General features: G+C 43.0%; 1 protein-coding gene across 12 annotated transcripts in view; it reads left to right on the top strand.

Moving 5' to 3' along the window:
• Window positions 1-14,331, top strand: part of SBNO1 (strawberry notch homolog 1) — a 75,400-nt gene extending 61,069 nt beyond the window's left edge. For 11 of the 12 annotated variants that reach the window (XM_055358274.2, XM_031000674.3, XM_055358273.2 and 8 more), the window contains 3 exons: window positions 466-542; window positions 5,182-5,375; window positions 7,390-14,331. In XM_055358274.2, the coding sequence (XP_055214249.1) occupies window positions 466-542; window positions 5,182-5,375; window positions 7,390-7,532 (414 nt within the window). In that variant the 3' untranslated portion in view covers window positions 7,533-14,331. The remainder of the gene's footprint in view (window positions 1-465; window positions 543-5,181; window positions 5,376-7,389) is intronic. The other variant, XR_010129444.1, reaches the window with a different exon arrangement.

Genomic DNA, 14,331 nt, shown 5'->3' with positions numbered 1-14,331 from the left:
CCTAAAATGATTATTTGAAACAGCTTATCTCTTCAGTAAAGGAAGCTTCCAGTGCTAATCACAAAAGTTAGAATGTTTAAAGCCCTTCTCACTACCTCTTAGTTTTATTGTGAGGATGCCTCTATGTTTATATTTTGCAAGGATTTATAGAAAATGGTAAGCGACCACTTTTCCTAACATTTACTGTTAGGTTTTATTTTATTAATATTACCTTATATTATTATCTGTAGCCATTCTGATTTGAAAACAATTACAGTTAAGTAGTTATTTGAAAAATGTATTACATAAGAGGAACCAGCATGACAGAGCTTTTCAAATGGCATTCAGATTCAGTTAATAGCAAGGGTTAGGCTTTTTGTGTAGAGACTATTTTAAATTGGCTGCCTCTAGAATTACAGACCAGACTAGGTAACCAGTTTATTTAAAGCAACACTGTTTTCAATGAAATTCTTCTCATTTTTACAGGTCGTCTCAGATGATGCCCTGATGCACTGGTTAGATCAGTATAATTCATCTGCAGATACTTGTACTCATGCTTATTGGTTAGTATTTTCGTGTTTCCTACCAAATTTTCCAAAATTTAATTGAGATTTAAATACACCTTCACTCTTTACCAGTATGTCCTCATGAATTAACTAACAGATTAAGTATTGTCAGGCGTGGTGTGTTCCATCAGGAATATTTACTGGACAGTTGTAGACTAGAAACTGTTTTTAGTTTATGTACCTCCTTACTCTTCACTGATGCTTTCTTATTTCCAGCCAACTGTTGTCTGGCAGCATGACCTTAACAGTTATCCTTCATATTAGAACTTGCTTTTTCGCGGCTGGGTGCGGTGGCTCACGCCTGTAATCCCAGCACTTTGGGAGGCTGAGGTGGGCGGATCACCTGAGGTCAGGAGTTCGAGACCATCCTGGCCAACATGGTGAAACCCCATCTCTACTAAAAATACAAAACAATTAGCCAGTGCGGTGGCAGGCACCTGTAATCCCAGCTACTTGGGAGGCTGAGGCAGGAGAATCGCTTGAACCCGGAAGGTGGAAGTTGCAGTGAGTCAAAATTGCGCCATTGCACTCCAGCCTGGGGGACAGAGCAAGACTCCATTTAAAAAAAAAAAACAAAAACAATAAGGCCAGGTGTGGTGGCTTACGCCTGTAATCCCAGCACTTTGGGAGGCCAAGGCAGGTGGATAATCTAAGGTCGGGAGTTCGAGACCAGCCTGACCAACATGGAGAAACCCTGTCTCTACTAAAAAAAAAAAATTAGCTGGGTGTGGTGGCGCATGCCTGTAATCCCAGCTACTCAGGAGGCTGAGGCAGAATTGCTTGAACCTGGGAGGCGGAGGTTGCGGTGAGCCGAGATTGCACCACTGCACTCCAGCCTGGGCAACAAGAGCAAAAACTGTCTCTTTAAAAAACAAACAAAAAAAAACTACTTTTTCGCCCTCCTTCTGTCACTCTCCCTTCATGTTTTTTTGTTTGGTTGGTTATTTTAAAGAGACAGTCTTGCTATATCACCTAGGCTGGAGTACAGTGCAGCAACCATAGCTCACTGCAGCTTCAAACTCCTCCCATCTCGGCCTCCTGAGTAGCTGGGTTCTTTTCTTTCTTCCTCTCTTTTTTAAAAAAGCTTTACTGGTGTCCCAGATCTAGGGAATGTCTAAGAAACCAGGGAGATTCCCAAAGTTAATAGCACAGCACATGCAAACTTGTTGTTGAGTCTTGGAGCTCTTCCTGCTGTGCACCCTCACCCCTTGGCTTACAGTGTTCACTTTGTGACCTCGTATACTCTTACACTCTGCAAATCATAGTTTTCTCCTCATTGTTCTCTCCCTCATTAAGTAGTTAATGCTCTTACAGTATCTGGCCCACTTCATGAAAAGGAATATGAGATGTAAATGAATTTTAGCTTGAGGGGCTTTTTGTTTGTTTTGATTGTTTGGGCTGTTCTGCAGGTAGATAAGTTGACTTTGATGTGAGTAGTGCTTTTGGTTTTCATTATGAGAGTAAGTTAGTGCCACTGAAAATTAGAAAAGATCTGTAAGATAAAATGTTTTAAAAGGTAGGCTGGCTAGGCACCATTGGCTTGCTGGTAGTACCAGCACTTTGAGAGGTCGAGATGGATCACATGAGTCCAGGAATTCAAGACCAGCCTGGCCAACATGGTGAAACCACGTCTCTACCAAAAATAAAAAAAATTAGCAGGGCATGGTGGCAGACGCCTGTAATCCCAGCTACTTGGGAGGCTGAGGCATGAGAATCGCTTGAGCCTGTGAGGCAAAAGTTGCGGTGAGCTGAGATCGTGGCACTGCACCCCTGTCTGGATGACAGCAAGACGTGGTCTAAAAAAAAAAAAAAAAGTTTTAAAAGTTAACCTACTAACTTGGTTTTTTTTTTTTTTTTTTTTTTGAGATGGTGTCCTTGCTCTGTCACCCAGGCTGGAGTGCAGTGGCACGATCTCGGCCCACTGCAACCTCCATCTCCCAGGTTCAAGCAGTTCTCCTGCCTCAGCCTCCCGAGTAGCTGGGACTACAGTGCCTGCCACCATGCCCAGCTAATTTTTGTATTTTTAGTAGAGACAGGGTTTTACCATGTTGGCCAAGCTGGTCTCGAACTCCTGACTTTGTGATCTGCCCACCACGGCCTCCTAAAGTGCTGGGATTACAGGCATAAGCCACCGCGCCTTGCCCCTACAAACATTTCTTTTTTTTGAGATGGAGTCTCGCTCTGTCACCCAGGCTGGAGTGCAGTGGTGTGATCTCGGCTCACTGCAAGCTCCACCTCCCAGGTTCACGCCATTCTTCTGCCTCAGCCTCCTGAGTAGCTGGGACTACAGGCACCCGCTAACCACGCCCGGCTAATTTTTTGTATTTTTAGTAGAGACGGGGTTTCACCGTGTTAGCCACGATGGTCTTGATTTCCTGACCTCGTGATCCACCTGCCTCTGCCTCCCAGAGTGCTGGGATTACAGGCTTGAGCCACTGCGCCTGGCCTAAACATTTTCTAAAACATTTCCTCTGGGGACAGTGCAGTGGCTCCTAGCACTTTGGGAGATCAAGATGGGAGGATTGCTTGAGGCCAGGAGTTTGAGACCAACCTCCTCAACACAGCGAGACTCCATCTCTACAAAAAATTAACTTAAAAAACAACAAACATTTGCTTTGAGTTATAGCAAGAAAAGTGTCCTATATACCTACATTTAACACTGTATTAGATTCGTCTTGAGTTAGTACTAACCAGAAGGGCATCTTTATTGATGAATATTCTGAAGATAATTTTAACCAGAAAACATTGATGGTATTTCTCCTTTTTCTCATTTCTTCTTAAATTTACATGTAGCCTCTTGCTCCCCTCCCACCCCTTTCCATCTCTCTAGATTGCTGAGTCCTTCCCACTAATGTGATTTAGAACCAGTGTATCAGTAGTTTCATAATATAGAAATAACTGGCAGAATCTTCCCCCCTTGTTTTCTTTTCACAGGTATTGCTTGTTTTTTCATGGCAGGATCTCTCAGGATCTTTTTTCTTTTTTAAACAGAGGGCTTGAGTGCAATGGCACCATCTTGGCTCACTGCACCTTCTGCCTCCCAGGTTCAAGCGATTCTCGTGCCTCAACCACCTGAGTAGCTGGGATTACAGGCATGCGCCAACACACTTGGCTTTTTTTTTTTTTTTTTTGGAAGACAGAGTCTTGCTGTGTCGCCCATGCCAGAGTGTAGTGGCCTGATCTTGGCTCACTGCAAGCTCCGCCTCCGAGGTTTACGCCATTCTTCTGCCTCAGCCTCCCGAGTAGCTGGGACTACAGGTGCCCGCCACCACACCCTGCAAATTTTTTGTATTTTTAGTAGAGACGGGGTTTCACCGTGTTAGCCAGGATGGTCTGGATCTCCTGACCTCATGATCTGCCTGCTTCGGCCTCCCAAAGTGCTGAGATTACAGGCGTGAGCCATCGTGCCCAGCCAGTTTTTTGTTTTGTTTTGTTTCGTTTTTTTTGAGATGGAGTCTCGCTCTGTTGCCCAGGCTGGAGTGCAGTGGCACGATCTCGGCTCACTGCAAGCTCCGCCTCCTGGGTTCACGCCATTCTCCTGCCTCAGCTTCCCGAGTAGCTGGGACTACAGGTGCCTGCCACCACTCCCGGCTAATTTTTTGTATTTTTAATAGAGACGGGGTTTCACCGTGTTAGCCAGGATGGTCTTAATCTCCTGACCTTGTGATCTGCCCGCCTTATCCTCCCAAAGTGCTGGGATTACAGGCGTGAGCCACCGCACCTAGCCCACACCCGGCTAATTTTTTGTATTTTCAGTAGAAATGAGGTTTCTCCACGTTGGCCAGGCTGGTCTCAAACTCCTGGCCTCAAGCTGTCTGCATGCCTCAGCCTCCCAAAATGCTGGGGTTACAGGCATGAGCCACCATACCTAATTATTTTAAACTTTTTGTAGAGATAGAGCCTCGCCATGTTGCACAGGCTGGTCTCAAACTCCTGAACTCGAACAATACTCCCTCCTCAGCCTCCCAAAGAGCTGTGAGTACAGGCATGAGCCACCCTGCCCGGCTAGCAAGATCATTTTATAAAGTAGCAATACTGCAGTAAAATAATGGATATTAAAATGACTAAAATGCTTCAACAGATAGCAAACACAATAAATTCAACCCTTTTTATTGGGAGGCAGGCCCCTGAAAAAATCGTGGTTTTAAAAATCAGCCTGATACCTTAAATTGGAAATGATAACCCAGTGGGCCAACAGAATTATAATCTAAGAAATAGTAAAGGCAAATACTGCTGAAACATTGTTTATTTGAAATTTGAGGCCAAGAGCGGTGGCTCATGCCTGTAATCCCGGCCCTTTGGGAAGCCAAGGGTGGATCACCTGAGGTCAGGAGTTTAAGACCAGCCTGCCCAACATGGCAAAACACCGTCTCTACTAAAAATACAAAAAAAAAAAAAAAAAAGTCCCAGTTACTCGGGAGGCTGAGGCAGGAGAATCACTTGACCCTGTGAGGCAGAGGTTGCAATGAGCCGAGATCGCACCACTGCACTCCAGTCTGGGCAACAAGAGCAAAACTCCATCTCAAAAAAAAAAAAAAGAAAAGAAATTTGAGTTGACCTTGTAAACCTTTTAGAAACGTGTGTGTGTGCATATATAGACACTCACATATATGTATTTCTTTCCCATTTTTCTTAGGCGCGGCAATTGCAAAAAAGCAAGCTTGGGGCTAGTTTGTGAAATAGGTCTTCGTTGCCGTACATATTATGTATTATGTGGTTCAGTGCTGAGTGTCTGGACAAAAGTTGAGGGTGTTCTAGCATCTGTCAGTGGCACAAACGTGAAGATGCAGATCGTGCGGCTAAGAACGGAAGATGGGCAACGGATTGTAGGTGAGTCTAATTTTTGTTTTGGTTTGAGTTGGCAGGAAAAAATCGGATCCGACTTTTTTCTCATTGCTAATATCTTAGCTCTATTCCACATGCATCTAACATCTCTTCCAGTAGTGGGTATGGGACCCGTCTTATATTTCTTACAAGGTTGAACAGAAGTTAAGCCTTCAAACAGAGATTGTTGGTTCTGGTTGAAGTTATGATGTGGTCATCTTTTTGATGCTGCTCTCAGCTGCTCTTGCTCTCCTTCTCTACTCTTGGTGGCTGTGCAGGCTCCCTGGTGTGTAGACAGTTCAGCCTCTTGCCCAGGAGTTCTCCATTGAGCTAACTTGAGACTCTGGAACTCAAAAGCCACTGTGCACAGAGAATGGCTTGGTGTCCTGCAGGGAGCAAGGGCAGACTACGCCAGCTGTTCTCACCGTGTGCTCAACTACAGGTGTCCAGGAAGCAGGGCAGCAACCGGACTCTGTTTGCTTATCTTGGTTTCGCTTACAGCAGCCGTCCTCTACCACGGATTGCATATCGGGAGTTCATGGGCCAAAGTCAGTCTATGGAATTTTTTTTTTTTTTTTTTTTTGGACACCAGTATTTTGGGATGTTGTAGGTTTTCATTTGAATTAATGGATTTTTTTTGTTTTTTTGTTTTTTTGTGTTTTTTTTTTTTTGTTGTTGTTGTTTTTGTTTGTTTTTTTTTTTTTTTTTGAGACTGAGTCTCACTGTGTCGCCCAGGCTGGAGTGCAGTGACGTGCTCCCGGCTCACTGCAACCTCCGCCTCCCGAGTAGCTGGGATTACAGGCATGCACCACCACACCTGGCTAATTTTTATATTTTTTTAGTAGAGATGGGTTTTCACCATGTTGGCCAGGCTAGTCTCAAACTCCTGACCTCAAGTGATCCGCCCACCTCAGCTTCCCAAAGTGCTGGGATTATAGGCGTGAGCCACCGAACCCAGCCTCATTTGAATTAATTGCCAACATTTAAAAATCAAGAGGTTTCATATAAAAGTCTGGATTTCCAGTTTCAAAAGCAGCCCGTCAGCTGGGCATGGTAGTTCACCTTGTAATCCCAGCATTTTGGGAGGCTGAGGCAGGAGGATTGCTGGAGCCCAGGAGTTTGAGACCAGCCTAGGCAACACAGTGAGACCTTGTCTCTATTTAAAAAAAAAACAAATAGGGCCGGGCACGGTGGCTCACACCTATAATCCCAGAACTTTGGGAGGCCGAGGCAGGTGGATCATGAAGTCAAGAGATCGAGATCATCCTGGCCAGCATGGTGAAACGCTGTCTCTACTAAAAATACAAAAATTAACCAGGCGTGGTGGCAGGTGCCTGTAGTCTCAGCTACTTGGGAGGCTGAGGCAGGAGAATCACTTGAACCCGGGAGGCGGAGGTTGCAATGAGCCAAGATTGTGCCACTGCACTCCAACCTGGCGACAGAGCAATACTCCGTCTCAGAAAAAAAAAACAAAAAAAAAAACATATATATATGCATGCAATTTATCTGGAACATTGAGCCTTCAATCCTACATGCAGGACTTAAAGCTCCCTTAACCAGCACCCAGAGAGCATCCTTTCCAGTTTGCTAGTATCTGCTCTTCTAAGTTAACCTGTTTCGGTTAGCACTTGAATTTGCAACTTTTGTTCTGTAGTCTTTTGGTGCATTAGTACATGACAAAGATGATATTTGCATGTTTGTGGAGCTTAAAAAGATAATACATAGAATAATAGATATTCTTGACCTCCTGTTAGAATAATATATATTCTTGACTTCCTATTTCTCCAACAAGATAGCATTACACTAAAGACATGCATATGCTTGGGTATTTGTGGGAAATGCTGTGGAAGAATCAGACCACATCTCAATGGCCATTTCATTTATTAGGTAGTCGTTTAATTTTTGTGTGAACTTCTTGTCCATTACGCTTAATATTATGCCTCATTTGGAATCTGCTGTGAAGCTGTACAGTGTGGTTTCTTCTGGACACAACTTGATAAATTCTTGTTACTAATTACAGGTTTGATCATTCCGGCAAATTGTGTGTCTCCTCTTGTAAATCTCCTATCAACTTCAGACCAGTCTCAACAGCTTGCGGTCCAACAGAAACAGCTATGGCAACAGCATCACCCTCAGAGCATCACCAACTTGAGCAACGCATGAAGAACAGACAGGTTTCAACATGGATGGATCTGAAATGCTGTTGAAGCATATCATTTGCATAAAAATCAGGGACAGTTTCCAAAGAATTATATATTTTTTTCAGTTGTGCTCTCTCTAGTTAGTTTTTTTGGGAGTAAGGACAAACCTGGAATAGATAGCAAAACTGAAAATCAGCAGTGCTGATGGTGGTACATATGTCTTTCCTTTAGCTTCTCCCCTGATAATTCCCATCTGCTTTTACTTTGGGTGAGCAGAGGGGGATGTGTGCGTGTGTGTGTGTCAGTCTGTTTGTGAGTGTGTTAAAAGCTATAGACCACAGTTGGTTTAAAATGCTTGGAACTTCCCAAACTGGCTTTACTTTATGTTTATACAGTGCTCAGGGTTAACGCAGTACATCCATGCCATTGCTGTGGGAGGTATCCCCGGATGCATGTGTTTTGAGTCTATAAATATAGAAAATATATATTGGTTTCTTTTTCCAACTTAATAGGTTTATTAAAGCATGAAATGAAAGGTTGCATATCATGCATTCAGGTTATTTTCTAATTTTTGTTCTGACAGTGCATGTCTTTGGAAGCATGCTGAAACAAGATTAACACAGGAGTCAAGTAACAGAGAGAAACATTTGTTAGATGTACAGCATTGGTTATTGCATTTTTATAGTGTTTATACCTGGGTATTGCTTCAAACCCTGCAGACCCCTCCTGCCCCTTCTCCCTGCCCTGGGTTTCTGGTCACGGTAATGAATACATACATTTTTCTGTGATAAAACTCTTAAAAGTTAATTTTAATGTATTAATAGTATTCCTAATGTGTGCTGCAGAAATGGCTATGAGCCTCTTAAATTTACATTTTCAACTTAAAGGTAGTTTTAGAAGGAAGTACAAATTGGCTTTCATCTTGCAAACAATCGTTTTTTACTTCATTATCTTAATTTGCTTTGTCACTCATAAAAAGGAAACCATACTTGAGTTGTAGACAATGAGGAAACACTTGAGGCTTCTGCTGTATGTTTTTTTGTTATTGTTGTTATTGTTGTTACTCAGTAACTTGAATATTGTTTAATGTGTTGTAAGACGTAGAGTTTATCTCAAGCTGTTAAAAATGGTAATGTACAAATGTGAATAGACACTTATCTATATAATATGGGTAAGTTTTGTTTCGCCTATAATAGATGTTTATAAAACAAGTGAGGGGACAGTTGGTCTTTTTTTTATCTTTTCTTTCTTTTTCTTTCCTTTCTTTTTTTTTTTTTTCTTTTGCTTACACAGGTTGCACTATTGAAAAATCGAGATTGTATAAACCTGGTAAAAAGCTGCAAGATGCCAAAATCTTGTAGATGTCAAATAAAAAGTTATTATACTAACAAGAAGTGGACTCTTGTTTAGGCCCTCACTGGTGACCTTCAGAAGTAGTCTGTGACGGGGACTCAGCAGAATTTGTGTGTTGTCTCAGCATTCCAGGTAGCCTTATAGTTTGGCTTAAAACTTACCCCTAAAATATAAGATGGCATTGAGGGAAAGGGTATAATGATAGTACTTCTGAATGTTTTTTAAGTTGAATTGTTTGTAAACTTCTTGCAGAATTGGGTGAGATGTGTGTTAAAACTGACAAAAACCTGGCTGAAAGCTTAGGGCGTTCATCCTCGTGTCTCCTTTAGCCTGAGTTTGGTTATGTCAAGCTTACCGTAAGTTTTCTTAGGATTTATTTATTCTTGGTGCCTAAAAGAATTAATTGAAAGTACTTTCTGTTCTTTGGCACATTTTGCCCAGCGGATGCAACTTCTATCCTCAGTCCAGTTCATATATCTCAGGCAGTGATCCATTTTGTATCAGCCAGTTTCCCTTGTTAGGGCCGCTAGACCCGGCTGGCAGCCAAGAGCAGCACTCTCCCCACCTTCAGCAGAACTTCTCAGCTCGTGTGTGTTTTTAAAGCAGTAGGCAGCTTCCATCAGCAATGGAAGTGTCCCCCACTCCAGTGGAGGTGCAGTCGCTGGACCTGAGGAAGGGAGGAAGCATTACAAACCCTCCTGCAGTAAGACAGAATGGCAGAGTTGGGAAGGATCTTCTCTCGCAGGCTGTTGGCCCAACTCCTCTTTTCTGTGTATGAGGGCATCTTAGTTTTTTATGGCGTTTTCAAAGCAGCATATGACGATTCTTAGCATGCAGCTAAGTGACAGCCCCCATGGCCTATGATGTAATGTTTGCTCTGGACTAGCCATCTTGATAAATAGGAGTGTATGTATCTTAGGTTCTTTGTAGAACAGCTGTTTTTTTTTTTTTTTCTCATTAAAAAGGCCTCTGAAAACCCTCTCAAAATGGACCTCACAAAGGCAACCAGTGTGAATGGATGGGAGCTGGGGTGCTGTATGCCCAGGCTGGTCATGGTGTGTGCAGCACCCAGAGAGTTGCACCCACCCCTTCTTCAGGTGGACATCCGACCTTTACACTGTGGTCTTGCAAGAATCAGCGAGTTCAGTTTGGCCGCCCTGTGAAGCTTCAGCATTCAAGGTCCTCTTCTGTTAAAACCCAACTCGTGGCCGGGCGCGGTGGCTCACGCCTGTAATCCCAGCACTTCGGGAGGCCGAGGCAGGCGCCTCACTTGAGGCCAGGAGTTCAAGACCAGCCTGGTCAACATAGCAAAACCCCATCTGTACCAAAAAATACAAAAAATTTGCCGCTGACTTCTGTAAAATAGGTCCGTTCATTGCAGGATCTAAATGTCACACCTGAATTCAGAGGCCTTGTTTAATTAACCCCATGTCCACTTTGCCTCTGCAATGCCTTTTTCTTCTTTTTAGCAATATGGCTCTGAGCACAAAGATTTGGTTGGAAATCATGTTCGTGTTTTCAGAGTTTACAGCGTCAATTGTACTGAAAACCACTTCCAGAGTCTAAAGCAGCTCAGATGTTATCTCTGGGGGAATTAGTGTTCCCCTCATTTAGCAACCTCCATACCACAAGGTCTCTGTCTGTAGTTACTGGGATTATCCAGATACACTATCAATGATACAAATTCATAGAAGTATTAATGCATTTCTTTAAACACAACTTGATTAAGAAGCAAATATGTTAAGCAGTTTTCTTTTTCTGCTGCTAAATTACAGTTAGACACTTCAGTATCTTCTCTTTACATGTGTATATAAATTAGTAAGAACCTGCATCCAAAGCAATGTAGTGTGTGTATGTGTCTATATATATTTATTCTAACTCAGCACTTCAGAAGCCTTTTTGAGTTATAACAATATTTTAGTTTGCTTCATCTGTAGAGGTAAAATTTCTATATTACCAAGCTCCAGAGGAATATGATATTTTACAGGCACAATTTTCTGGCTGTAGCCCCTGGGGCATTCATTTGCTGGCCTCCGTGGGATGCTGTTAGAACAATTGTTAGCCGGCAAGAGAAGAAAGGCTACCAGGACAGCATTTATAATTGTAGAATGGGAGCCTTCTTCCCTCTCCCCTCCACTTTCATTTTAGCATGAGATAAAAAAACAATAGATTGGAAATGATTGTTGCATCTCACTTCATGAAAGTGGGGCAGAAGTTCCCTCTGGATCCTTTTCTTGACAAGCAGTCAAGAGGAAGGTCTCCATACACATGTACCTGTGTGATACTTGGTAGTTTCTAAGAATGGTGCTACATAAGCGTTGCTGTTAGGCTGGGATCCTATTAATGAACGTTTGATTAGTTCAGGCCTCCTAATGGCAAAGGCAGACACCGTGGAGATGGACATTTACTGACTCCCCTTCTGTGTGGCTTCGGTCTCCCTGGCTAACACCACACCTGTGCGTACTGCGCTCGGCCCACTTTGCTGCAGAAACGTAGCAAGCGTTTCATGTCAGGGCTACAGCTGAGAGCAAAAACTGCAAAAAAAAAAAAATGTCTCATTGAATGCCAGTTGTCTGATACAAATGCAGTGTCTTTTAATGACAGAAACACACTTAAATACCTGCAACTCAAGCTCGCTAGCATTTTTTTTTTTGAGTACTTGAGATAAAATCCAAAACCCACCCTCTAATTTTGTGCTGTATTTATATATATGTACATAAATGTATATATATAGAAATGTCGAGTTCTTCTGGATTCTGAATGTAAATAATTCTTGTAAATTGGGACTCCGCCCACCTGTTTCTCCCTTTTCCCTCTTCCCTTCAGCTCTATTTATTCTTTTCTTGACTTTCCCATATGGGGCATCTTATGACTTTTTTTTTTTTTTTTTTTTTTTAAGAAAAGTATGGAAAACTTTTCATTTAGAAAAGTATTTGTTCCTGTATTTTAGAATTCAGTTTTGCATCTTTGCTGTAGAATTCCTGTTTTGTGTTAATGTTTTTTACTATGTCTTATTGTGTTGTGTGCAATGCATTGTATTGGGGGGATGCACTTGAGTGCCATTTCTGATACTGTCATTGTATGACTGCTGATGCTCATTTATGTTGTTCTTTGGAAGTTCTTTGGAAGCCTGATGTTTTCACATTTTAAAAAATGCTTCCTGAGACTTCTTTAAGCTCCTCTAACTTCTTCAGTGCATTTGGGATCAAACTTAGCTCTTAGATCAGCAAACCTGACTTGCTTCTACTTTTGCAATTTTTCAGGCCTTACCATATTTCTTATCTCTGTCTTCCCACCTGATAGGAAAATCTTGCAGATTTGAAACAGTGGTTTCTGGCCTGCTGCTGCAGCAAATTCCCTATGTTTATTTAAGAAGTTGGGCCTATACTTTTAACCTACAAATGATGAGTAATTTACTTGCAATGAACACAGGTAGCCTGCTGCTGTTTATAACCTGTTGAGGATATTTATAGCAGGCAGGAGGCAGGCCTAGTGTGTTATTGACAGGTGACTTTAGAGAATGTATGTTGGCCGGGCGCGGTGGCTCACGCCTGTAATCCCAGCACTTTGGGAGGCCGAGGCGGGCTGATCACGAGGTCAGGAGATTGAGACCATCTCCTGGCTAACACGGTGAAACCCCGTCTCTACTAAAAATACAAAAAAAAAAAAAATTAGCCAGGCGTGGTGGCGGGTGCCTGTAAGTCCCAGCTACTCAGGAGGCTGAGGCAGGAGAATGGCATGAACCTGGGAGGCAGAGCTTGCAGTGAGCCCAGATCGCGCCACTGCACTCCAGCCTGGGCAACAGACCGAGACTCCGTCTTGGAAAAAAAAAAAAAGAGAGAGAATGTACATTAAGGAACAATTGTCCTCCAAAAGAGAGCCAAGCAACTGCTCTGGAGCCTCCTGGGCAGACTCTGCTGGAGGGTGAGACAAGCAGATTCCCATTGCAGCACTGGTCCCTGGGGTCCCCTGAACAGCTGTGCTCTCCACCCTTGTATTGGTGAGTGGATCTTGACTACATTAGCCGTAAGCCTAGAAGCAGAGCTGGATCGAGGCGTTTTTAATAATTCGAGTTGGGAAGACCCGGATGGTTCATCAAAATGATGGTGTTGAGCACCCGGGAGGCAGACATTGGGTATTTGTTCACAATTTTGCACCTGTAAGAAAATGTTCCTTTATAACTTTCAAGGATTGCCGTGAGCGTCTTTGGGGCCTTTTCATTCATGTACAAGTTTCATTCATTACTATTCAACTTGGTAGACTTGGTGAAAAATGTAAAAGCATTCTGTATTTGGATCAGTCTTGGGAACTAAATTTGTCGTGAATCGGGGCCTGTCACAGATTGCCTCCAGTGTGCATCCTCCACTCAGACCCTCCTTGCTCAGTCTCCCTCTGGCGCCCATGGGGAAGCCGTGCTGTGGTTGGCAGTGCAGCCATCTGGGCTGCGGCAACGTGGCAGGGCACCGTCCAGCAAGACTGCGCCTTAGTGCAGGGCTAAGCAAGGAAAAGAAGAAGCCCAAAAAAGCAGGTTCTTTTTGATACTTGTAATTCAGGCGTCCTCCAGAGTGAAGGCCACTCTGCAGGCCCCTGGTGAGAACCTGTCTGGCTTTTCCACTGCAGGCCCCTAACCAGTACCCTGCCCTTGTGGCCCATTTGTGCCTGGGCAGATGTTTCTGGCCAGCAGACACTGAAGGCCTTTTTGCTATGACAGTATTTATGGCACTGAAGAGGATAAAGAAGCTTGAGCCCTCTTTCTGACTCCCACTTTATGGGGCAGAGAGAGCTTTTTTTCTACATAGCACATTGCAGTCTCACCGCTATCAGAAAAATATTCTGTTCATGGTTTATACTGAATTTGCAAACTACTGATACGATTTTTCAATAACCACTTGTATCTTCCATCATCCATGAGAGGTGGGAAGAGGTACACTGTATCTCTGCAATAAAACTTTGGCCAGGTTCTACCTCCTCTGAGCAAAGGATACTTTTCTATGTAGGTGTAGATCGTTCTCCTTTACTAATCTGACATGGTGCATCTGGAGACAACATCTGATGGGATCCAAAGACAACTTGAAACAAAGGTGGATGTCAGCTCTTGGTGTGTTTTCATTTGGTTCTCTTTTTTAAATCTCCCTTTTGTTATCGCTCCTGTTGTAGCGTGTCCATCAGTGTGTGAAGGGTGCGCCCTGTTCCAATGATACTGCATTGCTGCATCCAGCCTTTCGTGGGAGCACGGTACCAAGCGTCCGGAATTGATTATCCCAACCATTTTTGATATGTAACTGAAAAATTTGGTCTCATGCAATAAAAATGTACTGGCTGCATTTTAGCAAGGTTTATTTACTCTTGCAAGTAAAAACGATCAACCGTGAAGCGTAACAAATTCTGTATTTAGTTTCTTTTTGTTGTGGTGGTTTTTGTTTTGTTTTTTGTTTTTGTAAGATTCTAAATAAATTAAATACGAGTCA

The sequence above is a fragment of the Gorilla gorilla genome, chromosome 10 (genome assembly GCF_029281585.2).
Source record: "Gorilla gorilla gorilla isolate KB3781 chromosome 10, NHGRI_mGorGor1-v2.1_pri, whole genome shotgun sequence".
In the NCBI taxonomy this organism is placed as follows: Eukaryota; Metazoa; Chordata; class Mammalia; order Primates; family Hominidae; genus Gorilla; species Gorilla gorilla.
The sequence above is the reverse complement of the archived record's forward strand: the minus strand, read 5'-3'. Positions and strand labels throughout refer to the sequence as shown.